Source organism: Vidua macroura, chromosome 2, assembly GCF_024509145.1.
Source record: "Vidua macroura isolate BioBank_ID:100142 chromosome 2, ASM2450914v1, whole genome shotgun sequence".
NCBI lineage: Eukaryota > Metazoa > Chordata > Aves > Passeriformes > Viduidae > Vidua > Vidua macroura.
The window spans coordinates 5,015,078-5,040,127 of record NC_071572.1 but is presented as its reverse complement, the minus strand read 5'-3'; the positions used below and the strand labels follow the sequence as shown (position 1 = coordinate 5,040,127).

The 25,050-nt window shown below is 43.8% G+C and overlaps 2 protein-coding genes and 1 long non-coding RNA gene across 9 annotated transcripts in view; 2 read left to right on the top strand and 1 right to left on the bottom strand.

Moving 5' to 3' along the window:
- Positions 1-6,544, bottom strand: part of SLC37A1 (solute carrier family 37 member 1) — a 35,570-nt gene extending 29,026 nt beyond the window's left edge. The window contains exons 1-5 of one of the 6 annotated variants that reach the window (XM_053971277.1): positions 6,119-6,365; positions 5,571-5,665; positions 2,269-2,319; positions 2,045-2,168; positions 295-376 (exon numbers count right to left, since the gene is read on the bottom strand). In XM_053971277.1, coding sequence (XP_053827252.1) covers positions 295-376; positions 2,045-2,100 — 138 coding nt within the window. In that variant the 5' untranslated portion in view covers positions 2,101-2,168; positions 2,269-2,319; positions 5,571-5,665; positions 6,119-6,365. Of the gene's footprint in view, positions 1-294; positions 377-2,044; positions 2,336-5,570; positions 5,666-6,118; positions 6,366-6,464 lie in introns of those variants that run through there. The other 5 variants (XM_053971278.1, XM_053971274.1, XM_053971276.1 and 2 more) reach the window with 5 other exon arrangements.
- An 82-nt stretch (positions 6,545-6,626) lies between these two features.
- On the top strand, positions 6,627-7,588 carry LOC128803923 (uncharacterized). Its single transcript, XR_008435873.1, has 2 exons — positions 6,627-6,713; positions 6,982-7,588. It is a non-coding gene; the product is annotated as an uncharacterized LOC128803923 (long non-coding RNA).
- Positions 7,589-16,006: 8,418 nt separating this feature from the next.
- Positions 16,007-22,683, top strand: RSPH1 (radial spoke head component 1). 2 transcript variants are annotated; one of them, XM_053969308.1, is made up of 9 exons: positions 16,007-16,107; positions 16,507-16,620; positions 16,734-16,839; positions 17,831-17,921; positions 18,151-18,286; positions 18,570-18,641; positions 20,107-20,275; positions 20,673-20,768; positions 22,505-22,683. In XM_053969308.1, exons 1-9 carry the CDS (start codon positions 16,048-16,050, stop codon positions 22,525-22,527), a joined length of 867 nt encoding a protein of 288 aa, XP_053825283.1. In that variant the 5' UTR covers positions 16,007-16,047; the 3' UTR covers positions 22,528-22,683. The 2 variants fall into 2 exon arrangements, with proteins under 2 accessions (XP_053825283.1, XP_053825289.1); XM_053969314.1 differs by having other exon boundaries at positions 16,033-16,095.
- Positions 22,684-25,050: the final 2,367 nt, after the last annotated feature.

Here is a 25,050-nt window from a genome sequence, read left to right as displayed (position 1 = left end):
TAAGAATGCAAAGCTCTCAAATATCTCTAATTAGATTCATTCACATGAATTAAGTGTAGGCACAGCTGCTTCCAGCCCAAAACCCAGACTTACAGGCAATATTCTAGGTGTGGTCTCACTAAAGTTTATCAAGCAAATATCACTGTGTGCCAGCTTTATCAGTCTCCCATCTTGAAGGCATTTCAAGTTAAAGGTTAACCCTGCCTTTCATAACAGGAAATACTGAAAAAGACAACAACATCCGTGTCTGACAGGAGCAGGAGGATGTTTAAACAAGGACAACACCTCTCTTACCTTCACTATACTGATAGGTTTCCTTGATAGATGGAAGCTGGCATACAGCAGGAAAGTGAGAGAGAAAATGAAAGCTCTATACCTACGATAGAAAAAAAAATGAAAATTATTTTATTTAGATTTTCTTTTAGCACTAAGTCACACAAAACCATCACACAAGTCATTGATAATATTGGAATAGTGGAAGACAAACTTTTTGAGTTCTCCAGCAGCCTGAAGAACCACCCTTCCAGTTATGCTGCTTCCCATCTGCTCTGATGTGGCCTTGGGAGGAGCCTGGTGGCACATGGGAACAAGCAGGACAACGTGGCAGTGCCCTGAGCCCACAGAGCTGACCTGCCTGGTGTGCAGCCCTCCTTTGGGGGCTATTAAATGTCAGCTCAAAATTATTAAACATCAGCTCAACACGCTGAGAGTCAGATTCCACAACTCCCTGTCTCGCTGGGTTTGGTGGTATTGCTGGGACATAAGTGATGGCTCTCTTAATTAACAGTTTGGAGAACTCCTTCTTTTCTTACTGCTTTCAGGATTTTACTTTACTTTTGCCTTCCTCTAACAATAGAAATCAGTCATTTCCAGAGATGGACAATGGGACTGACACTGCAGCACATGAACAGAATTGAGCAGCTTTGGGATTGGGAAGGAATTCTCCTTTGTGCCTCACTGGGATCCTTGGGTCTTTCTCTACAGTTCAGCTGAATTAAAAAGGCATCTTAATTTCACTGTCAGTGCAAGCATTAAACAAAGATAATAATCTGATCTATTCTATTCCCTATCTGTGGTTTCAGTTGTTTAAGGAGAGCATTTTGTGGATTTGTGTTTTTAGAAGTACCCAAAGTGTGTCTCCTGGCTCCTTCTAGCCTTGTTCTTAAAATTAACATCTGTAAATGTAAGTACATATGTACATATAAATATCTGATGTCACACTGCCTACTACAGTCCCTGATTTTTAATTAACCTTTTTCAAGAATGTTTTGCCTTATGAACTTTTACATAACCAGGGTCTCGTTTTATAATTCTGGCATATTCACAGGAAAGAAAGTCATCCCACGAGAAGAGTTATTCACCCTCATGACTGAAGAAATCTTCACAAGGGATAAAACTGCAATTACTTTGTTCCTGCTGCTCAGCTAGTGAAAATGTCATAAAATGGCTCAGATGGAAAGCGCTCTGTCTTTCAATTGTTATTTTTTTTTTGTTATTCACACACAATTGACTCAGTATTCTATCTCAGGAACCACATGAACTGATGCCATAAAACTTCCAAGATTAGTTTTCCTAATGCAAGGAGGATTTGATTTTTGTTTGATTTTGCTGGGGGGCTTTGCTGGTTTTCATTTTTTTTTTTAATATTGCAGTAGCAAGAACTAAAACTGTAATTCTACAAGTCTGTATCACATATCAAATTATCGGGGAGAAAATACACTCTGGCTAAGAAAAGAAAGCTAATCTTGGGCACTCCTCCCACCTAGGATCTTGAAAATGCAATTTATTCTTTCAAATACATACCTTGCACAGAAAAGGACAAAAGGCTTTATTTTCTAGCACGCTTGACTAGTAAGGGTTTTTCTGGGTTTCCCAGCAAAGTATCGCACTTGATAAATGTCAGCAATATTTATTTATCATACAACTGACTGTATGTTCTTCCTGTATGTCTTAAGCAATGACAAAGCAAAAATTCCGAGCAAGGCAGCAGATACAAACTCACACTGTCCACAGCAAGGATCACCAGCACCACTTCCAGACTTACCACTGATCTCGTGAGAATGAAGTGATGAAACGGATCCCAGGAGGAAGCTGAGCCATCTACACTACAGCTACTACCAGACTTCAGGTGACACAATTGTGGACGTGTGGCAGTGCTATTTGTTCTTCTGGAAGTGTAACAAAGATCCCCCAAAGCCGTTGGATTCCACAAGTGTGGAATATCTGCTGCTGGGCTGATCTCCTTGCAGGTTTTTTCCCTTCTTTTACCTTCTGTCACGACGTGGCGAATTCTTCACTCTGCCTTTGTTTACTGCTGATCTTCAAATAAGAGAAGCTGGTAAGTAAATAGTCTGGTTGAGTTATTGGGATACTTTCTAATCAGGACATTTGAATCAGCAATTATCCGTTTCAGAGGTAAGCAATTCACACCAAAAATGCAGTGGAGAATTTTAAGCCTATATAAATTGCAGCTGTCTCCGATTTTTTATAATTTATAATTTATTTTGAGAGCTGGGCAGGGTACAAAGCAGTGGAGACACAAAGGAAAGATGCACTCAGAACTTGATCCAAAGCCAGCTTATATCAGAACACTCAGCTTTTGTCCCAGAATGACTACAAACAGGCAACTCCCCAGCTCACAAAGATCTGTTTGAGCACATCAGAAACATTCATGAGCTTGCAATTTGCTCAGAAACGGCTGTAGTGTTTCCAGCCTGGAATGAGAGACTCCTCCAGCTTGAGAGTGGGTGCTGCTAAACAATGCTGCCAGCAAAGCTTGACCAGCACTCCCTCTTCCATTTCCCTGACACAGCATCAGCACTGCACAAAGCTCCACATCGTCAGAAAGACTTGGAAAAGGAAAAACCAAGTTTTTCCCCCACTTGAGCTCCCTACAGCAGCACAAGGGAGAAGGCAGGACCACGTGTGTCCTCAGAATACAGAGAAGAGCGAGATTGCGGCGGTGTGGTTTAAATTCTCACAAAGTTCCTCCTGTTTGTTCCAACGTGGGCTGAAGCCCCTTGACAATAAAAAAAAAAAACAACCCAGTTTATTCCAGCTGCTGCCACAGGAGCTGGCTGCACTGTTACCTGGCAGCAGCCAAGTCAGGTGGCAAAAGGAGCCGTAGGCAGAAGGTGTGACCGCAACTCAGGCGCGCAAACCCAGCAGGATGCCAGGGACACTCCAGGACCCCACAACCCTCCTGGCAGCCCTCTTCAGTGCCAGCACAAGCCACTGCCATGCTCCTGGTGGGATGCTGGTAGGATTCAGGATGAGCTCTCCTAGTAAATAACGGGAGCTGAGCCAAAGCAAGAAAGCAGAACTGCCAAAGCCACGGCTGGTGTTCACCTGGGAATTTCAGGGGCTGCCACAGGGCAGGTGAAGGTGTGAGACTCTCTCATCTTCACTGACTTACTACACTTCATCTTACTACAGAAATCAAAGCTGCTTGTGTTCAGCCAGGTAAGTGACAACAAACAGGATCTGCCAGGTCCAAGCTGGCAACTTGACAGCTTCACCACCTACACAGGCTTTCTCCCCAGGAATAGAGGAACACGACTCCCTCTTTACATAACTGAGTATCCCACCAAAAGATCAAGGCTCTGCTTCTCAATGCTAACACATTTTTGTCATACCTCTATTTTTTCCTACAGTATCCTGGTTCAGCTTGCCACCTTCCTACCCTAAAAGTGAATTGACTTGCTAATCTCGTTTGGCATGTTCCACCCCCTCCCTGGCCCTGAATCAGATTGTGCAATTAATCAAACCCTATAATCATTCCTGCCCAACACGAGTTTCCTATCTCCTCTCTGAGGTTGCTGAGGTTAGGGAAAGTGCAACTCTACCCCCTCCTCCCTTCTCCCAACTCCAGATAAAGATCCCTGCCTCCCTTGTGTCAGACCTTGTAGTCCTACAGCCATGGCTCAGGTGCCTGATCCATCAGAAATCCTGCCCTGAAATACAGCTGATCCAATAGAGAATATTAACTCATTCCGTGGCCACAGAATAAATCCAAGGCAGCAGGGGCATAAAGACAAGGACTAAAAACTGGGATTGCCCCCTACAGTCACAGCTGGCTAGTTAGGTCAGATTTCAAAATTCCAATTTCAAAACAACTATTTCTCATCAGTAATCTGTGTTTGGTTGAAATGAGACGCAGATAGCTCCAAGTGGGAGGAAAAAAAAGATAAGGAGAAAAAGAGGTCGGCACAAGTAGCTCACAGGAGTGAATTTGTCCTCCAGCAGTAACAGATTCATTTCAGGGTGATCCCAAACCCCATTTCTCCTCTCTCACAGTTCCCTCCAAACACCAAAATGATTTCACCAACCACACCAAGTGAGTTGACAGAAATAGTAAGTGGGAAAAAAAAACCTGAGAAGCCAGTAAAGAACAAACACCTGAGGTCAAACACTTCCTTAAACAGTTCTCTTAGAACAGGCCAGAGCAATTATCATTATAGCAAAGCAATTGTTTAGCAGGTTACTATTTAACAGCTCTAGTGCAAGCAGGGAAAGACTTCACACATCTCACAAAAGGTTTCAGTGCTCAGTGGTCACGCCAGGCTGCACATCTGTGCACCTGCTGCACAGATCATACTCACACCACCTCCCAGCAGTGTATCCTTAGGATAAATCCCATCACAAGGATCCCAGTCATTCCCAGCAAAGATGACTGGGCTATCAGCAGCACAGAGAACTGCAGCCTAACTCTATTTGACAGGGGTTGATTTCATTTTATGTGCTGCAGGCAGAAACACCTGAGTTCTCATTTACATCTCAATAACTTGTTTCTGTCTCCACATATTCCTATGTTCCTCTGACACTCATGTGCATTTTAATAAACATAAAAATATCCTCCAGATGATGTCTTAAATTTTAGCTTTCATATTTTCCAGATTCTGTACTGCATTAGCATAGAACTCTGAACTTCATGTAAAGTGTTAGCAAGTGTTTTGAGACAAAAAAAATCCTTTTCCAGCCCAAGAACCATTGCAGCTTCAGGCCCAAAAAGTATAAACAATGGCAAATTGAGGAGAACAATGTGGGAGAATGGGACTTCATAACCTGAAGCTGTAATTAGACAATTAACCCCAATATGGAAATGGACCAAAACTTATAAAAGTGTTAAAAGTTGTGACCTGTCCTCCGTCTTGGATGTAGCCTTGGCCAGGCTCTTGTACTGCCCAAGGTGTGTCCTTTGAAGGCCTTTATAATAAATCCCTGCTTTATTCCTTTAACACTGTCTAGCCTCTGTTCTATGTGATAGAAGGTTGTAAATTTCACCTTTTACTGTAGATTACAGCAGATTTTAAAAACCAAGCTATACTTCAGAAATCACACTAGTAGGCTACAACACATAGCCAGTAGTTTATCAATACAATTTTTTATATTTCAGTTTTACTGATGAAGCCCAAGGACAATGTCCCATTCAATCGCTCAAATTTGATTTACATTCTTTCATTTTCAGCAACTATTTCTGCCGACAGCGAAACCAACCCCTCCACTTCCTCCTTTGCTGTACTACAACGTACAAAGCCATGTTGTCGTATTTACTTTGAAACCATATTTACCTTCCAAACTTGGTAGTGCTCCTTCGCTGCAGTGGCTGAAGCATACCTTCCTCCCTATTTCAGGAAAGCAGTGACTGGGGAGCGGCTTTTTCCCCCTGCAAACACGGCAAAGCCGGGATCAGCTGCGCTCGACAGGCAGAGGGAAGGTCCTGCCCGGCCACAGAGCAGCTCCCCCGGGGCTGAGATGAATTCTGTGTCCGCAGACACCGGGTAACCAAACCCTCCCCGCCGTGTCCCTAAGGGCTCAGAACGCCTTCGCACACACGCGCATCAAATGCAAATTGTGCTTAATACCCGGCAGCTCCCCACCTGAGCCACAACCTGCCAAATCCATCACCCCGGCGCCTCAAATAGCCGCGTTCCTTCTATTTAATACAAGGCGGGGAAAGGGTTCACCGTGGCTTAGCCACAGAGGAGCACAGCCGCTGTGAGCACCCGGCGCCCCGGGACTCGCAGGACCGACAGGGCGGCTCCGGCCATCCCAAAGGTCAAGGGCAGCGGGAGCCGAGCCGGGGAAGGGACAGGCACCGCCTTCCCCCGGGACCCACCGGCAGGGCAGGTGTCGGGCAGGGCAGGGCTGGGCTGGGCTGGGCTCTGTCTCGGGTCCCAGCGGCAGCCCCGCGGCACCAACCCGCGGTGCCACCCCCGGAACCGAGCAGCGCCTCCCAAACGACCCTCCCCGTCCAGCAGGACGGGGGCTCCGGGGAAAAATAAACGGGAGAAAAGGAGACAAAAGGTGGCGGAGCGCCGGTGGCCGACCCCGCGGCCGCCGCTCCCCGGCCCGGCCCGGCCCGGCCGGCGCTCCCGAGCGGCCCCGCGGCCGAGGAGCCGCCCCCGCTCCGCCCCCGCCGCGGGCTCGGCAGGTGCGCGGCCGCCCCCGCCCGCACAGCCTACCCCGGGCTGCTGCTCCCGGCGCCGCTGCTGCCTCCTGCTTCCCTCTCGCCTTGCTGCCAGCCTGCCGAGCCGAGCGGCCGGGCCGGGCGCGGCTGCGGATCGCCGCCCGCCGCCGGAGCTGCGCGGCGGGACCCGGCGGCCTCGGCCCCTCCCCGCCGCGGAGGAGGAGCCTGCGGAGGGAACCCTTGGCTTTAGGAAGAGCGGTGCCAGCGGGTCAGGGGGGTGATCCTGCTGCTCTGTTTAGACCAGGTGAGGCGCCTCTGGGGTGCTGTGTGCAGGTCTGGGCTCTTAAAGACAAGAGAGGTGAGGAGCTCCTGTAGCGGGTCTAGCGGAGGCGACGAAGATGAAGGGACTGGAGCATGTCTGTGATAAGGAAAGGCTGTGGGAGCTGGGGCTGTTCAGCCTCCAAGATGAAGGGACTGGAGCATCTCTGTGTTGAGGAAAGGCTGTGGGACCAGGGATTGTTCAGCCTATAAGGAGACAACTGTGAGGAGACCTCATTAATGTGTATAAATAGGTAAAGAAGTGTGCCAAGAGGATGGATCCAGGCTCTGTTTTGTTGATGCTGAGCAACAGGACAAGAGGAATGGGCAGTAACTGATGCCCAGGAAGTTCCACCTGAACGGTGACCGAGCACTGGGACAGATTGTCCAGAGAGGCTGTGGACTCTCCCTTACTGGAGATATTCCAGAGCCATCTGGACACATTCCTGTGCCACGTCCTCCAGGGAGGTTGGACCTGTGACTCACTGTGGTCCCTTCCAGCCTGACCATTCTGTGATTGTGAACTGCTGCCCCTGGCCTCTGGCAGGGCACCAGCTCACCCCTGTCCTGCCAGAGAGGGAAAAGATGCTCCCTTGTACCTGCTGTCCCCATCTGTCACCCCTTCCAGCCTCTTCCACTCCACGTGCTCCAGAGTGGTGGCTGGACCCATCTGCACCGCCCAGCTCTGCCAGTGGGATCCCCAGGCAGGCAGCCCCCAGCCTGGCAGGTGTGCACAGGTGCTTCCCTGCAGCACTGTCAGACACACACAAAGGTATTTCTGGTGCCAAACATTCACAGATCATCTGAAAGCCGAGGGAAACAATCAGCAGGACTTCATTAAAGAAGAAAGAATGCATTTACTTCAGTTGTCTCTTGATTTCCTGATCCTACAGTGTTTCAGAAACCCTATAAGAAAGATCAATTTATTTATATAAATGCATACTTCCTGCTGTAGGTGTATTTCTTCATCATGGCCACCTCACCAGAGCAAAAAACCCTGTGCTATTTCCTTCATCCATGACTGAAGAGCTGCTGAAGTTACCTCATAAAGGTTTATCTGTGTAAGTCTGTCCCTTGTAGAGCACCACGTGCCTGACAAGTGACTCCCTTAAGGTGCTCACTGAAGTGTCTGATGTTCTTCTTTTCCTCTCACCTTGTACTGCCTGTGCCGGGAATACCAAGAAAAGAAACTCTGACTCCCAGTGTGTTCCTTAGGCCCCACATGTCAAACACTTAGCCACGTGCTCAGCTTTCCTTCATGATCCCAGGGCATCTTTCCTTCACCTTTTCCCAGGCAGTAAAGGAACCCTTCACCCTATTTTCACATTTGCAGAATCAGGGTCTCAGAGTGGGTGCTGTAAAATCTGCTGCTTTAAAGCTTGTTGATGGCAAATATTGATTCCATCTTTCTTGCTGAGATTTGTAAGTAATGTATCAGAGATTTAAAAAAGAAATAATTTCTCCAAATGCTACAAATGTCCTACTTGGAAAGTTAATGTACTGCTCTTGATTATCACCAGTCTTACATTCTGAGGAGATAATTTGCATGAATCATGTGGCTGCCCTTCCGCACCAGAAGGAACCCAGGCACTGTCTATTCAGACTGGTGCACAGACACACACACAAGAAAAAAGATTTGTCTTCTTACAGCAGAAAAGGTCAGACCCATCACAGTGCATCTGTATACATGGTTTGCCATCCCAAATTATCACAACTATTCTTCATCATGTCAAATCCTCATTTTTAAAAAAATTACTGTTGCCTTGGCCCTTTTTAAATTCCTTAAAGAATTTAACCTTGCTTGATTATCTTACTGTTCTGTTACAAGCAGCTTGCAAAAAGCACGAGCCAAAGAGCCCCAGAAAACCCTGATATTTTTCATACTTAAAGTAGAAACTGCATCTCCCATTCAAATAAATGTTTCCTGTAATCCATTCCCTTGGCATCACTGAAACCTGCTGGCTGCCACACTTGGCACAGCTGCTGTCTCTGCTATGCCAGCGTGGGTCACCAGCAGCTCCAATTCCCAGAAGCCATGAAATAAATAGGAATACAGAGAGAAGCAGCAGCAGGAGCTCGTGCTGCTGGTTGCACAACAACCTCACAGAGGGGCCAGAGGTCGGGCAGAGATAAAAGGAGATCTACATGGTTAAAAAAACAGAACACACACCCACAAGGTTTAAAATAACATGTGTAATCTAGAGCCTCACAGAAAAAAAACAAACAGAAATCACGCTTTGCAAGTTGCTTTCCAGAAGGAAACACAAATGAAGGGTTTGGTCCAGGAAGTTGTTGTGTTGGGTAGAAAGTGTGGCAGTGGTTTGGCTTTTTAAGCCCTGGCAATGTTCGCACCAGAGGAAATAGAAAAGGATGAGTTCTTGTCTGCAAAAGCAAACAGAAGTAAAGATGTATGAGTTGGCAGATGCTTTCATGTGCTTGTGATGGTGATTCTCTCAGAAGAGATAATCTAATTTCCCAGTTGACAGTTAAATTTTACTTTCACAAGTGGCACTCTTAGCTTCTCAAGTCCAGACGAAGCAAAATACTTTGAAGTCAGTGGATGTCAGTGTTGTCTTTCCTTCACTGAATAGGTGACTCAGCAGAGGTCTGGATGCCAACTATTGCATCCCTTAGCTGATAAAAATATTTATTTTCTTTCCAGTAAATTGCATTTAAAAAATCTTTTTTGATTCATCATTTCACAGTTGGAAAAGATTAATCTGTTTGGCCACAGAGTGATCGCTTTGTCTTAAGGGAATAAAAAAATTCATAACTTATTTGCATAATAATGGGTTGTTAAATATTATTTGACTATCGAAAAATTGATATTTACTTAGACTTATTCCTGACAAGTAGCAGGATTCTGAGAACTGATATAAAAATGGTTTTTGGTTGCCTTTATTAGTTTTACATGCTTTGTCTTCCCAACAGAGCAGCTGGAATATTGTATAAGGAATTGACATCAGCACTGGGTGCAATCCAGATATAACCTGCCATTGAGCTTTGGCGGACAAAAAAAAAATATCCAAAGGAGCCAAAAAAAGAGAGGCTTTGAAGGCTGTGCCTGTATGTTTGGGAGTAGATGGGCACTTGGAGGGGCTGGAACCTGTCGAGCTGAGTTAGCACATTATGTCCTGCCTGTTGAGAAAACAGTGCTGGCTCAGTGCCACACTGACGTGACCACAGAATTTCCACACTGGTACTTTCATTGCATGTATCTTGCCAGAAATCCAGGAATCACCAGCTGGTAGCTTTAGGAAGACACCAGCAGACGAGCACTGGGCCAGCACAGGCTTTTCCCCAGGCAGAGCAGGGCAATACCTGAGTACTAAAGATGACTTACAAAGAAAACACCCTGTAACATGTGGAACACGGGCAGGGAGGGGCAGTAAAACTGTATTAAAAAATGCCTACATAGATACTGGTCAGCCTGGAGGAGACAATTAGAAATAACAGCATTTATCTGAAACCTGTGAGTTGTCTATTGGACTCTGCCTGCTCTGACTCTTCCCAAGGCTTTCCAGAGGGCTGGAGAGTGGGATGGTTAAATCACTTCATGCTGTCTAAGGAAGGATCTGTTTAAAAAGTGGCTGTAGCAGCAGTGATGATTTTGGGGATCTGCTGAAGTCAGCCCTGGGCAGAGCTGCTGCTTGTGGCCTGGGATCCATGGCTCCTGTAGCAGGTTCCCTGGAGCAGCTCTCACACCTTCAGCCACCTGCTCACAGAAAAATGAACAAGAATGTTCTGAGAATGAAGAATTTAAAGCAAAACCAACCAAACAACAACAACACAACCAAAGCCAAAACACAACCAAGCTGTATTATTACAGATGGAATCTGTGAAACATCAAGTAGACCATCGTCTGTTAAAAAATGCAAATCTATTTTGAGGAACTTATCTTGAAGAATTTAATTCTGTTTCCTGCAGGAAATGGGATCGTTTTTCTTGTTATTTTGCCCTTATTTCTACTTTTAGATTTCCTGGAGATCTGGGTGGAATACAAGATATGGCTAGAGAAGCAATTGCTGAGGAGTAAACAGAGTGAATTAGGCAGGTAGGCTGCTGGCAGATTTCCTTTCTCCTTGCTTGCAGACTTGATCACTGAAAGGTAGTTAGATGAGGAGGGAGCACTGAGGCATATTGTAGCAGAAATCAAATACCAGAGCCATGGTAAAATAGAAAGGAGACCAGAACAGAGCTTGCACTAAAGCAATTGTCTTGCAAGTCATGAATAAGAAGAGGATGTTTGAAGGTATTCGAGCTGATAGGAATGAGGAGAAAGCAAATTAGTCCCATCTGCCTCAATCATTTCATTATTGTCTATTGAATCAATTCTGAATTATCAGATTAGGACTTCAGGGGGTATAGACAAAAGGATTGGGCTGCTTGAGCTTTATGTCATTACTATCTCTGCCTGAATAAAGAAGCTTAGGCTTGGGGTTTTATTTAATGTAAAAACAAACAAACAAACAAACAAACAAAAAAAAAAAAAAAAAAAAAAAAAAAAAAAAAAAAAAAAAAACAACCAAAAACACTTCCAGAGAAAAACAGAGAAAATTGTAATATTGGTGCTGCTTTATTCTTATACTGACCATAAGATTTTTTTTTTCTCTCATGAGTGCCAACTGCTTTCTTGGTATCACTAGTAACATTGACTGTTGTCAAAGTCTTGAGAAAAGATATCAGCAACAATTTCCTAAATGGAACCAAAGGGATCTCTGTATGTCCCCACTGCACTTTAGTGGAAAGGGAGACCCCTTAGGTAAAAGGAAAAACCTGACAGTTTTCCCAGATGTCTGAAGCATGGAATGCAGCCTGTACTTCAAATTGAGCAGTGAGGTCAGAGAAATGGGAGGCAGGGTGTAAATAAAACAGAACACTTTCCCTTGGATAATCTGCAGGAGGGAAATGAAAGGTCATATTTAGCCAAGAGACTAAAAAAGCATTATCTGTATTTCAAGAATGGCTTTCACACAAACTTAGGTTTTTGAATTGTCCTGCCTTCAGGATATGCAATGTTAATTGTACTTGGAGGAGGCAGTTGTAAACTGAGTGGCTAGAAAGGTCATTTGCTTGTTCTTCTGACTTAATTATGAGCACTTAGCTATCTTTACTTGGCATACACACATAGTAAGCAGATTTCATTTTCCCTGTAAAGAGCTTAAAAAGAGCTGTGTGGAGAGAAGTTCCCATTTTTCAATGGATTTTGACATTTCAGAATCTTGCTTAATTCTCAATTGGATGAAAAAAAAACAGTATATGGAAGTTAGTGACAGTAAATTCCACTTTGTCCGCTGTTTGTTCCCATTATCTCAGAAAATATTGAAAGTGTGCCTGATGATATTGCAGAATATTAAAAAGACCTGAAATGTGTATTCCCAAACAAGAACTCCCCTTAGGATGTTATTTCAATTCCCTAATCCCACACTTTTCCTCCAAAAAGGCTGTTGAAAACAATCTGGTTTATATTTAAGTGTCAGGAGGAACAGATCTCATTTCATTTTTTCCTGACAGCTCCTGTTGACACTTTGCTAATATCTGTTACCAGCCATGCATTACACTTTTATAAGGAGAAAGATGGAAATTACTGTCTTCTAAGAGGGGAAAAAACTAATTCATTGCAGATTTCTGTTCTTTGAAGTCTTGTCAAAAGACATAATCCTGCCCAAGTCTGTCCTACCAAAAGCAATGAAGGATCACCTGCATCTCTAATTGAGCCCAGAGAAAAACTCAAACTGACTTCAGTGCCAAGGACTGGCCCTCCCAGAGTCACCAACTCTGTCAGGAATGGTTGAGTAATGTGTGAAGTGAGGAAACCAACCTGTGAGTCAGGCAAATTATCTCCATTCATCCTGTTAATTTTGATGGCAGAAGATGAAAAGGCAGCTCCCTAGAGCCCCACTGCTGGCAGGGTGGAGAAAAGCTGGCTCAAGAGCCACTGCCCCTGGAAGAAGGATGCATGGTAGGACAGGGGCAGAGATCAGTGAGCTCCTGCAGGGCAGGAATTCCCAAGTGCACTGAGTGGGAATTAAGCAGCATGCTGCCTTTACCACATCAGAGGCTGTGTGTGCACCCTGCTGTATTTTTATCACCCCTTTGAAGCAGGACACTGAGTGTAACACAGAGGTCAACAAATAGTCCTGTAGTTTTGAATGTCCATTGTGTCTTTTCAGAGCTTGGTCAAGGCAGGAAGGAAGTGTTCAGGTTGTTTCACAGGCCTGGCACAGCAGAATTTTCCCTGCAAAATCCCTGAACTGCAAAAGTCTCTCCCTCCTAAGAGAGAGTAAAGTCCAAGGAGAAACAGGAGCATAACTGGCCTTAAAAGTGCTTTTTGACCACTTCTCTCTGCAGAGGAGCTGAAAACCGAAAGAGGAGCTTAAAATCAAAGTGAGGACCTGCAAGGCAGGATAAAAGGACATCCAGGGCTGTCCTCTCCCACAGGAGTCACCTTCTGACATCTTGATTCCAGCAGCTTTTTCCTTCCCTGTGTTGTTGTTCCTTCCCTCCGTTTTTAAGCAGCTCTGGCAGCAATGGCTTTGGGTTTTAGTGGAGCTCTGGCTCCCTGTGGGGCTTCTGTCAAACTCAAACCAGGAGCTTCCTCAGGGCCGCTCACAGCTGTGGCAGTTTCTGCTGTCCCTGCCAGGGTGACTGGCAGGCAGTGCTGGCAGCTGCCAGCTCAGCCAGCAGCAAGGGCAGAGCAAGTAATCAGCACAAATTACCCTCTCAGGACTTTGGACAAATGAAATTTGTATACCAGATCAGCAGGACTTTAGGAATATTGGTTCTCTGACAGAAAAGGGAAAAGAACAGGAAAGTAAGGGTGATAGCAGACCTCCTGAAGCTTAGCTTTAATCTGACATTGAAATACATCCAAATTCAGCTAGAAGACAAGAAACTACAAAATAAATTCTTCCTGTCATTAATTATATAGAAGCTGTAGATGTCCTCACAAGACAGTTTCTAGGTATAGAAAACTTTAAATGATGCCTCCCTCATTTAAGTAAAATGATCCTGTTGTAAAGACATTTATTCTGTCTGCCACTTCTGGATGCTGAGCAGTTTAACTTCTATAAAGAAAGAGTTCTTAGCTGCTTCTCCAGAAAACTGAGCTGCTTCAGACCCTTTTCCTTCTTCAGAACTCTGAAACTAAGCAAGAGCAGTTAATGATCATTATTAGTGGTCATCCTGGGGAGTGGCTCTGATGTCTTGTCACTGATGTCTTGTCACTGCTTCCTGTTTGTGTCACAGCTGTTCCCTGAGCCACGTCACCTTCCAGGCCAAAAGACACGTCTGGTTATTATTGTCATCGAGTTTAGCAGGGAGCACCTCCCTATGCATTCCCAACATGAATTCCCTTGTTACTCTGAGCTTCAGTGTCTGCTTAGAATTAATTTGCCATGACAGATGGAGTGAGCACTTTTATAATTAGAGACATTACCTTATCATAGATAAAAGAATTTAGCCAATCTTAGGTGCAAGGGAGAAACAGAGGCATCATCAAGATGTGCACTCATGTCAGCTCTACAGGAGGTGAGCAGAGCAGTAGTTTGCACATTCTGCAATTGCTTATTAACAGTACATTATGCAAATTAGGCTTCCCTAGTCAAATGCTGGGAGTGTGCAGGAAAGAGAAATAACCATACAGTCTGAAGTCAATAAATGTGTAATGCTCTGCCAGCTAACAAAATTTAATTTCAGCATTCTTAACTGCTTCAAAGGCAAAGTGCTCTCAAATGAGTAACTAGACGTTAACTCAAAAGCTGGAAGGGTTCCTATGAACACAGAGGTATTTAGCAATAGTCTCTTCCTTTTTCTCTTTACCCAACTGAGGACAAAAGAGACTTGCCACAGAAGTGACACCTTATTACTATTCATGCATTATTTAAATACTGGCTATTTCGATTCCTACCTATGAAAAGGAAGAAACCCACCTGAATATGGTGTATCTTTGTATAGTGATGATCCTGTTTTTCTTCTGGTTTGTGTGGTGGAGCTTTGATTTAGGGCATAAGGTGACCACCACCCATTTTCCAGCCACTTGCCAATCCTGTCTACCTCAGGAGCATCACCTGCTTTGCCCAGTGCTTGTCTAGCTCACTGCTTTTCACCAAGCATATCCTTGCCTGGCTCCTCTTGTCAATCTTTGGCCATTAAATTACTGTGCAAAGTGATGGTAAGGTGATTTTCCTGACTCCTGTATGAGAGAAAACAAAAAGTGTACTGGTATTTCTGAACATCAGTAAACCCTCCCAAAAAGGAAAGAACCTAGGTGGAGGAATGGGTTTAAAATCTGAAATGTTGTTTTCAGGCCAGACCAGGTGAACTGCTGGGAGCTCTCAGAAGGCTGAGGGGGTCTCAGGTCACATCCCAGATGTCACCAGTTTCAACACACAAAAGGCACTGGCTGGGAAAAGCTGAGGGTGAGAGGCAGAGGGTTGGAGTGACCTCTGGAGATCACCCAGTCCAGCCCCCTGCCAAGGCAGGGTCACCCAGAGCAGTGACACAGAGCACATCCAGGTGGGTCTGGAATGTCTCCAGAGAGGGACACTCCACACCCTCCCTGGGCAGCTGTTCCAGAGCTCTGCCACCCTCCACGTAAAGAAATTCTTCCCCATGTTGAGGTGGAACTTCTTGTGGTTTATTTGATGGCCATTGCTCCTCATCCCGATGCTGGGCACCACTGAAAAGAGTCTGGCACTGTTTTGAAATGAGCCTGTGCAGCAGTAGTGGGAAATGTTGAGAAGATCTTTAATCTGTGATACAGTTAACAGATAATGGGCAAACTCGGGGTGATGTCCATGTGTTAGAAAAACCAATTAAGAGTTTAGGGCTTGACATACTTTGTGCTCTCAGACCTGGAGAAGGAAGTTAGCAGAGCCTGGGAGGGCAATTTATTGTTGAGAACTGAACAGAATTTATAAACCACATTACATAAAGCAGAGATGTCCTATCTGGGAAAAAGATAATAAAAAGACTGCAAAATGCGAATTAATTAGCATGAGAAGCAAGAAATCAATACCGAATAGAAGACAGAATACTAATTAATGAAGAGAACTATGTGAATTGTAAGCTAATTAACATTAATCTCATTGCCAAAATGTATACATAGATAAGCGTCTTGATGACTGGCATGCATGCTGCGGGGAGCCATCCCCGTGTTCCTTTAACTCTGAATCATTAATGCCGCCTTTCTAACAAACGGCGTGGAGAGTTTATTTTTATTTCCCCGCTGTTCGGCGTTGGGGTGTCCGGGCAGGCCCCGCTGAGGGGCGGCCCCGCCGCGCTCGCTCGGTTGTCACAGCGACGGCGACGCCGCGGCCATGTCGGACCTGAGCTCCGAGAACGCGGACGAGGCCGGGGAGGCCGGGGCAGGCATCGGGGTCCGCGGGGCCCGGGAGGAGCGGGCGGGCAGCGGCGAAGGGAAAGGGAAAGGGAAAGGGAAAGGGAAAGGGAAAGGGAAAGGGAAAGGGAAAGGGAAAGGGAAGGAAAGGGACCAGCCCCGCTCAGTGCCCGCCGGGCCGGGCCGGGCAGAGTTGCCGAGGGCAGCCCCGGCACGGCGGTGTCGGGAGTGCGGCTGTGTCACTGCAGGTGCCACTGCAGGCTCCTGACAGGGGTTGGGAGCAACGCGTCCACGCTTTGCAGCTGTGTGCCAAGAAGGCTGGGGGTGCCGGGGTCTGAAGGCGAGCTGGAGCAGCTTTCCTCAAACACCTGTTTCCCTCTGATGAGGTCGGATTCTGCCAGGCCCAGTCCTTTCACCCTTTTCCCTCCGCGTTTGCCAGGAGTACGAAGGCGATCGCGATGCCGAAGGGCAGCGGCACGGATTTGGGAAGGCGCGGCTGCCCAATGGTGACACCTACGAAGGGGAGTACGAGCATGGTTTGAGGAGTGGACATGTAAGGCACCGACCCTGGTTGTGGTTCTGCTTCTGCAGTTGTGCTGTTTGGGCTCTGTACTGAAACAAGGGTGAGAAGTGACGGGTATTCCATCTGTACCAAATGTGTTTCAGGGGACCTACAGGTTTAAAAACGGTGCTCTCTACACTGGGAACTACCTTCAAAACAAAAAGCATGGCAAAGGTGTCTTTTTTTATCCAGATGGATCAAAATATACAGGTAAAGCAATGAACACAATTGTAGTCAAAAGGACACATCCCCCCCTCGCTTCTCCTCCCCCCACAAATGAAAAGAGGGGGTGAATTGAAGAATGTCTTATTTTAAGAAGATACAAGATATTTTCCAAGATACATTGCTACAAGATATTTTCCTCTTATTCCCTTTTTAGTAACAGTACTGAGAAGCTTGGGGTTTATTTATGGGGTTTTATGTTAGGACATTTATTATGTTTATTGTTAAAAAAATAGGCTTCTTAATAGAGCCCTTATTTAGGGATTGGGACAATTGGAAGTTTGAAGAAGTAATGAAATTTAGAGTTCCCCTGCTTGCTGGAGAGTACCTGAAACAACCAGAATCTATCAGTTAAGTTTCAAAGGACAATATTTCCCCCCTCATTTCTAAGCTAGGAAAGAAAAGACATTCACATTGTGAGGGCAAAAAGAGCAGCCCAATCTTGCCTTACAGGAACATATGCACTGAGTTTTTTGGGTTTAAAAAAAAAATATTTTAAGTTTATTTAGAAGAATAATTAAGATAGAAACCATCTAGCAGCCTTCTGAATAGATGTGCCCCAATAGTGACAGGACAACTTCAGCAAATGAGTCAAATTAAAGTAGCTCCTCTTTAAATTAGTGTGGAAATGTCACATTATCTAATGCAACTCTAATACATTACCCAATTCAAAGATAGGACTGGGTTGTTATGTGTTCATAATGGTAATAGAGAGCGATAATGGAGACAGATAATTACGAAAAAATGGAAAGGGAGGTCAGGCAGCAGCATAAATACATGTGGAGAGGAACAGACTGATGAAAAAAGAGCGAGGGACTCTAGAGTAAGGAGTGATGTAAGGAATAGCGAGGAGTCCCAGCAGTGCCATAGCTTTATTTTCCTTCTCTAACACCTGTATCATAACGTTACAAACTGGCCACTGTATCACACAGTGAAATAAACCAGCTCTCACACTGCTTTTATCCTTTTGTCCTTGAAGGAGACTGGGTGCATGACCAGAGACAGGGCTATGGAGAATATCTGTATGCAAATGGAGACACCTATACTGGAGAATGGGCTGACAACAAGAGGTTTGTTCCATTCTTACTGTTTCATTCTCCCAATGGCATTAAAATGCAAACATTATTTTCAAAGCATGTCTGACTGCAGCAACTGAGGTCCAGGGGTGACCTTGGCAATTTAGTCCAGCTTGAGTAGTTTCAGCTGCTTAATTAATACAGTTTTAATACCTTAATTATAACAACAGCCTTAACTCTTAATATTCACTGGTATAAAGCAAAATTATTATTTTCTCCCTAGGCATGGGCAAGGCACATATGTCTATAAAGACACAGGATCTAAGTATGTTGGTTGTTGGGTAAATGGAATCCAGGATGGACCAGCTGAACTTGTCCACCTAAACTACAGATTTAAGGGCAGGTTTCTCAATGGAAAGGTAAGTGTGCTTTCTATTCATCTGAATTGCCTTAATATGACCTATTTCCAAGTAAAATAAGAAGCTAGGCTTCTGATCTTTTGTAGTATTTCCTGTCCCATAAGTGTAACACATGAAACTGAATTAATCTATAAACACAATGCCAAGTTTCTTTGCAATGTTGCTTTCAAACTGTAGTGTTACTGACTGTTGTATGGGATTTGTAGTAAAGGATATTTTACATTTCTGTGCTTAGAATGGATTAGCTGTTCAGTTCTCCTGATGTTTTTGTGGTTTTATGCAGCCTTTAGGTCGTGGCAAATTCATCTTTGATATTGGATGTGAGCAGCATGGTGAATACATACAACCAGTGCAGGTAAAAGAAATAGTGCAAGAGGACTCAGCAAATCAAATCTATTGTGGAGGAATATATAAAATGCCTTACAAACAGTGATGTTAAAGTAGATCTTACGAGCCAAAAAGGGTGGAAACTCATGCATCTTTAAAAACTAAATGATGTTTCATTTTGCTTTTTTTTTTTTAATGTTTTCTACTGTGTAAGCTTTGAAAAGTACAAGGTGTGATTTTGCACTGCTTGCAGACATGAATCCTTTCTGCTTAAAAAGAGTCAGGACCTTCCCAAAACATTTGAAGCTTCAAACCACAGAGGAATATAAATATATTTGTATACATATTTAGCCTCTATTGGATTTTATTCTGAACACCAGGAAACAATGAGCAATATTTTTTGTGTTTCTGAACTACTTGGTGCTGTGCATTACAAATGGTAATTTCCAGCAGGGTCATGTTTGGGAAATATGTCCTATTGTTGTTCTGGTCATGTTAGGAGATTAATATCCACAGCTTCTAATAATTGTAGGAAGTGGTTGGGATCAAAGTCTGTTTTCCCTTCTCTATGCGTGAATGTTTTGAAACATATCTGTTTGATATGGTGCAAAAATAGCTACAGAAGTAGGAAATATATTTTAATATTACTGTTTGATTTTTTAAAAAAATTGCCACATTTTAGCTTAGAGTTTGCTACCTCTATTGTCTGACACATTAGTTCCTGTTACACACTCTTTGAAAACTCTGTGATGCAGCAATCATTCTGAAGGATAAAATAATAATCATCAAATCCTATCAATTGTGATAGAGATATGCAATGTTTGGAGGCTGTTTTGCTTTTTTCTGGCTAAAAGCAAGAGATCCTGAAATTAAGTATCAGATTTATAGGAGGATCCAGAGTAAGGTATGTTTCCTTAGTTCAGCTGGGAATTCTTAGATGAGATTTTAAAGCAAGAGACAGTGTCACTAAAAAGATTAAATTTTGCCATTTTGCTTTAGCTGAAGCAATTACCAAACAAAGCCCACTAAAAAAAGAGAAGAAATTAGCTAATAATACAGACAATTATTCAATTATTAACTCCTTCATATTTGTAGAAAAACCATGATTTTTAAAAATTTAAAAAATATTTTCACATTTCAAACCCATAAGCCCTGTGCACAACCTTACTCCTTCCTAGATCCTTTCAAATGTCCTCCCTAGGCAAAGATTGAGGCAGAAACAGCTGGTTTTTTTCATTCTGCTTCTGTGTGAGACAGATAGTGCAGCATCTACCAGACAGAGCATCAGGTATCAATCATCAGTAATAGCCAACGGACTTGATCAGGATTCAAAGTGTAGTTCTTGTCCAAGATTTGCAGCTGCTGAGGTTCCTCCACCTGTAAATACTTTCACTGCCATTTTGATCCCAGATAAGGAGGTTTTAGTAAACTAACCCATCATCTTCGTTACTGTCTGTAGGATGAGATACTGGATTTCATGAATTCTTTTCTAGGAAAAAGAGGAGGAAGACGAGGATGAACCACCATTACCTCTTGAACCAATATGGAAAGTATCTGAAATTACCAAATTAACACCCTGGTCTCCCCATGATGACGAGCTACTAGTACCCAGAGAAGCAGCAGGTACAGTAGCTGAAGAGGAGAAAAATCCATCAGTTACAGGTTTGTTCTGGAAACATCTGGAACCTCCATGATTTGAGTATGGTGATCATTGTTTTACATGTTTAATATCAAGTGATGTGAGAGGGTTTTTGTATGATTTTCCATGTATTGAATGTTTGGAACTTCAGAGTCCATTCATAAACTGCACAATATGTATGTATCTGTTTTATTTCACATAGCATGAGATACAACTGTCTTGGGAAGGCTGTGAGTTATTTGACTCTATATCATGGCTTGTTATACAAACTTGATTATAAACAGAGAAGATTTTGTGGGATTTCTCATGTGAACAACGACTGCAGCCTTCAGTAGGAATTAGGAGCTATTACATGAAAACAAAGGCTGAATGCAAATTTCTAAAATTGGTTTTCTTTGCTATTTCTTTCTTTTATTTCAGTCACTGAGGAGGGTGGAGATCACCCAGCAAGTGATGCAGGAGGGGAAGGTGAGGAAAGGAGAGAGGAAGAAGTAAATCAAAGTCAGGAGGATCAAGGTGAGAAATGGGGCATGTGTGCTCATTCTTTAATTAGCAATCAGGGTTTGAAATTGTGGATGTCAATCGGCTGAAGCCATGCTGCTGCTGGGAGACCATGGGAATCTCTGCCTTTCATAAGGAGGGCAGTCCTCTGGAGAAGTAAACTATGAGAAATTAAATTCATATCCTGCTACAGAACAAATTAAAAGTGACACTTCTGTGCATATACACTTGACAGCACTTGCAGAGCTGAATTTGTAAGAGACTGACTTTCCAAACTATTTTTTTAACAAAAATGAGAGAAAATATGTCAGATCCTGAGAAGTTCAGGGAATTCTGAGCACTTCACTTTTCTCAAGAATACAACTGTGTATTCTTAATTCTCACCATTGTAGTTCAAAAGCAGGCAAAACAAATATGAAGAAACAATTTTTTGTGTTGTTTTGCATTCTGATTTGACTAGTTTCTGGTTGGTTTGTTTCTCTACAAACCAAGGAGATTTGAAATTCAGGTGCTCAGGTTTTCTTCCAGGCAGTTCAGAAGCCTGTTTTAAATACACAGTTACAAGAAGCAACAGGGATGCATCCATGTTTACTCATATTTAGCTTATAGGCCTCCAACCAATTGTGTTCTTTGTATTTATTCTTAAAATTTACAATCTATAAAATATCAGATCAATTTATCCATTTTTAATCAGCCCATTTTACAATAAATCCAAACCAACCACTGTATTTAGGGATTAGAAAATCCCCTAAACCATATGAAAATGCCTGGAAGTATACACTAAACATTTAGGTCAGCTCTTGTAGTTTTAAATTTATTTGCTTTTAATTTTCAGCTCTGAAGGTGTTCTCCAGCTTCAGGGCAGAACAAGCAGCTGGCTGACCTGGTGTGTAGGACTGACATCTTACAGGTCCCTGGGCTTGGGTCAAATCCATCAGAAATCTCAGCAGATTATAGCTCTGCTTTGGATTTGGCAAAAGTTCATTGAGCCTGGTTTGTCTCAAAGACCCTTGGACTCAAATAACCATTTGGACCGAACTTGATTCTAATAAATTTTCTGGCCCACCACAACAAAGCAGTTCTGGTTTTCCCAGTGGCTTTTCTAGAGTGTTTTTGAGAACAAATGAGCCCAGGTGTCTGTCAGATATGACACAGAGGCAGATGCCAATGCCTGAAAACACAGCAAAGTGAGAGATTCAAAGTTCCCTCCAACTCTTTATTTCCAGAATCAAGGAGTTGGATGATTTTAAACATTTTTCAGCATAGGTCTCCATCCATAATTAATGAGGCAACATATTGTTCCCCTTGTCTTTAGGTTTAGCAAGATTAAGTTATAGGATAAGGGAATGATTTGAAGAAAATATGCATCCTGTGTAGAGCAGATATAACAAAATCTGGTTTTTTTTTTTGCAGCCTGGTACTCCCTGCCCCTTTACCATCATTCTTTTTCCACACAGAAATTCCCTCTTTTTTGTTCTGCATTCTTTATGACATCATCTAACCAGGAGGCATTTTTTGGCTGTTCAGAGTTACATATGGGCTGGCTGGCAGTCAGTGTGGGTGTACTGAGTCTGTCTGCCAGCTGACAAACAATGTAAACAACTTCAAGTACTGGCATTGCAAGGCAGTGGGTGAGGAGGATTGAGGTGGACAGCAAAGTTCTAGAGTTATGTTTTAGAATACTGGGATTACTTTCCAGTGTTTTGTAATAAAATGCATCTCTATGCCCTGTCTTTCCTTCTACTCCACAGAAATTACTGATTTCGGAGGATGAACCAGAAGAAACAGAGGAGTTGGGTACAACTAAAGGAAAAAACCCAGAAAATGAAATTTCAAAGTAGATTATTTAGTGTGATAAGCCTGCAATATTTTTATTTGTAAAAGGGTGTGTTAAGATGCTTTGAATAAACATTTCTGTCAGTGTTCTGTCTGGAATGTGTACCTTTGGGCCTTTTATAATCTCAGATTCTCACAGCAACTTCCTTTATTCCATGTGGCCAGTAATGAGGTGTTAAATCCAGTGTGGAATTATTCTGGATTCATGAAGCCATGAAGCTGTGTCCTCACAACTTAATCTTCTACTCCTGGTGGTTGCTGTCCTTCTTGAACCCTGCCTCTGGGCACAGAGATCTGGGGGTCTTGCTGATGAAGACAAAGGTAGCAGTGGATTTCCCAGCTCTCTCCATTTTCCCTGTCAGTAGGGCACAATTCCAGGCCTGCAACAAGGTTTTCCTGTTGATTTTGCTGTTGTCCTTGCATCTGTAGAAGCTCTTCTTGTTGCCCTAAATCTTCCCTTGCCAGTTGGAACTCCAATTGAATTTTTTTATCCTAACATAACACACTGGTGCAATGTTTTTAAATTCTTCCTTTTTAGGCTGGTTTTCCTTCTGCTTTCTGTATACTACTTGTTTTGGTTTGGTCTGATTTTGGTGTGTTGCAGCTCAGTCCCAAGATACTTCTTTACCACGTCCCTTCCTTAAGCTGTTTCAAGGACACTCAACTGATCAGGGTGAGGGAGTGGCTCTGTGACAAATTCCTGGCATTGTGCCACATCATCATAATGATCATCACTGATCCACAAGCTCTTAGCAAAAATGTTGTCCATATACAGAATAGTTTCATGCATTCAAGCAGCTTCTTCACATGGAGGAAAACTCTTCTCCAAATTTTACCTTTCTGTCTTTATTAATGAGCCCTTCATTCATTGGAGAACTGTGGTTATGTGAGCTGTCCCACTGTGTTTCAGTTTTCCCGAGGATGTCACTGTTCTGCATCTAAAACAGTTCCTAGTTTCTTCTTTTCCCAGTTTTATATATATACTCTAAGACAGGCTCATTTTTGAGTTGTTTTATCTTCATGATGGATATCTTGCTACCATCATCCTGCTCCATTTATGTAGCAACCCTCAACTTAATTCCTTAGTGTAAGCAGTTCTTACCATCCTCCAAGATACCAAGTTTCTCCTCATCAGATTCTCAAACCTGCTGGAAAACACACTCTTACTTTGTTGTTCAAAGAGGGAGCCATGGTGATTAAAGCCGAAGCAGGAGCGCCGTGCTCCTGTAGCTACTGAGGTACAAGAGGTGGCAAAGGCAGCAATTCATCTGCCCTGCTCAGCTTCCTGTCCCCTGCAAACGTGCTGAGGATGAGCTGGATCCACTGTCAGTGTCATGGGGGAAGCCATGCAAGAGCCCTGGAGCCTCTCAGGAGGAAGCAGCTCCTGGGATGTCTCTGTGCTAGAGCATGACAGAGATGCAAGAGGACAATGTGAAGCCCAACTCGCAGCCACCCAGCCCCTTGCCCAGCTGGCTGAACACCAGGCCCTCAGCAGGCACTTGGTGAGGGCAGTGGGTGGCTCAGTCCTGCCCCTGTCAGGGACTGAGGAGGGGGCCTTTGTCAGCGTGGAGGAAGAGCAGGAATCTGACATGGATCATGAGCTTTCCCAACAGGGAGATGTTAGGAGCTACCAATAGATCTCTGACTGGGAAGAATCTCTTGAGCGAAAGCTCTCCCAAGGAGATGTCAGTGGCTGTGGAGAACTCTCCAGCTGGGATGAAGAGAGCAGGAGCTGTCCCAGGGAAAAGCCCTTAGCTACCAAGAATTTTCCATGGGGAAGAATGCATGGAGCAAGGGCTGTCCCAAGGAGCAGTCAGAAGCTCCCCAGAACCGTCTGACTGGGAGGACTCTGCTGGCCAAGAGTTGTCCCAAGGCAATGGTAGCAGACCCTTTGTGCAGTCCAGTCGGGACAATGATGGTGACAAAGAGCTTGCTCAGGACACTTTGGAACACGTGAGCGTCCACAGCAATGGGGTCAAGCCCTTGCTGCGGGAGAAGGACACGGCACAAACTGAGCTTCTCTGAGCTGAGTGAAGAAGAAGACGGGGAGCAGAGACTGGGAGTTTTTGCAGAAGACGGGCTCCCAGTGCCTGTCCCTCGGGAGGCCTGGGTTGAGCACAGGGCTTTTCCTGCCTTCAAGGAGCAGATGCCAGAGGCAGGGACAGAGAGCCAAAACAATGAAAGTTTGGTTTAAGAAATAGTAGTAATAAGAAAAGAAACCCCCCCCCCCCCAAAAAAAAAAAAAAAAACAACCAAAAAAAACCCAAAAAAATCACCAAAAATCCCCCCAATAAAAAAACCAAAACAACACCACACAAACCGCCCCCCAAAAAAAAAACCCAAAGAAAATAAGAATAAAAATAGGAATATGAATAAGAGTAAGATTAAGAGGAATAAGATGATTAAGAAATATTAGTAGTAAACTATAATAATTGTAAGAAGAAAAAATAACAAAAAAAGT

What these genes read in the sequence shown, in the direction of transcription:
- RSPH1 (XM_053969308.1), top strand. Translation starts at nt 16,048, where the DNA reads ATGTCGGACCTGAGCTCCGAGAACGCGGACGAGGCCGGGGAGGCCGGG. An exon ending in ATGGTTTGAGGAGTGGACAT is followed by an intron (nt 16,621 to 16,733) that starts GTAAGGCACCGA and finishes AATGTGTTTCAG; the next exon opens with GGGACCTACAGGTTTAAAAA. An exon ending in AATACATACAACCAGTGCAG is followed by an intron (nt 18,642 to 20,106) that starts GTAAAAGAAATA and finishes ATTCTTTTCTAG; the next exon opens with GAAAAAGAGGAGGAAGACGA.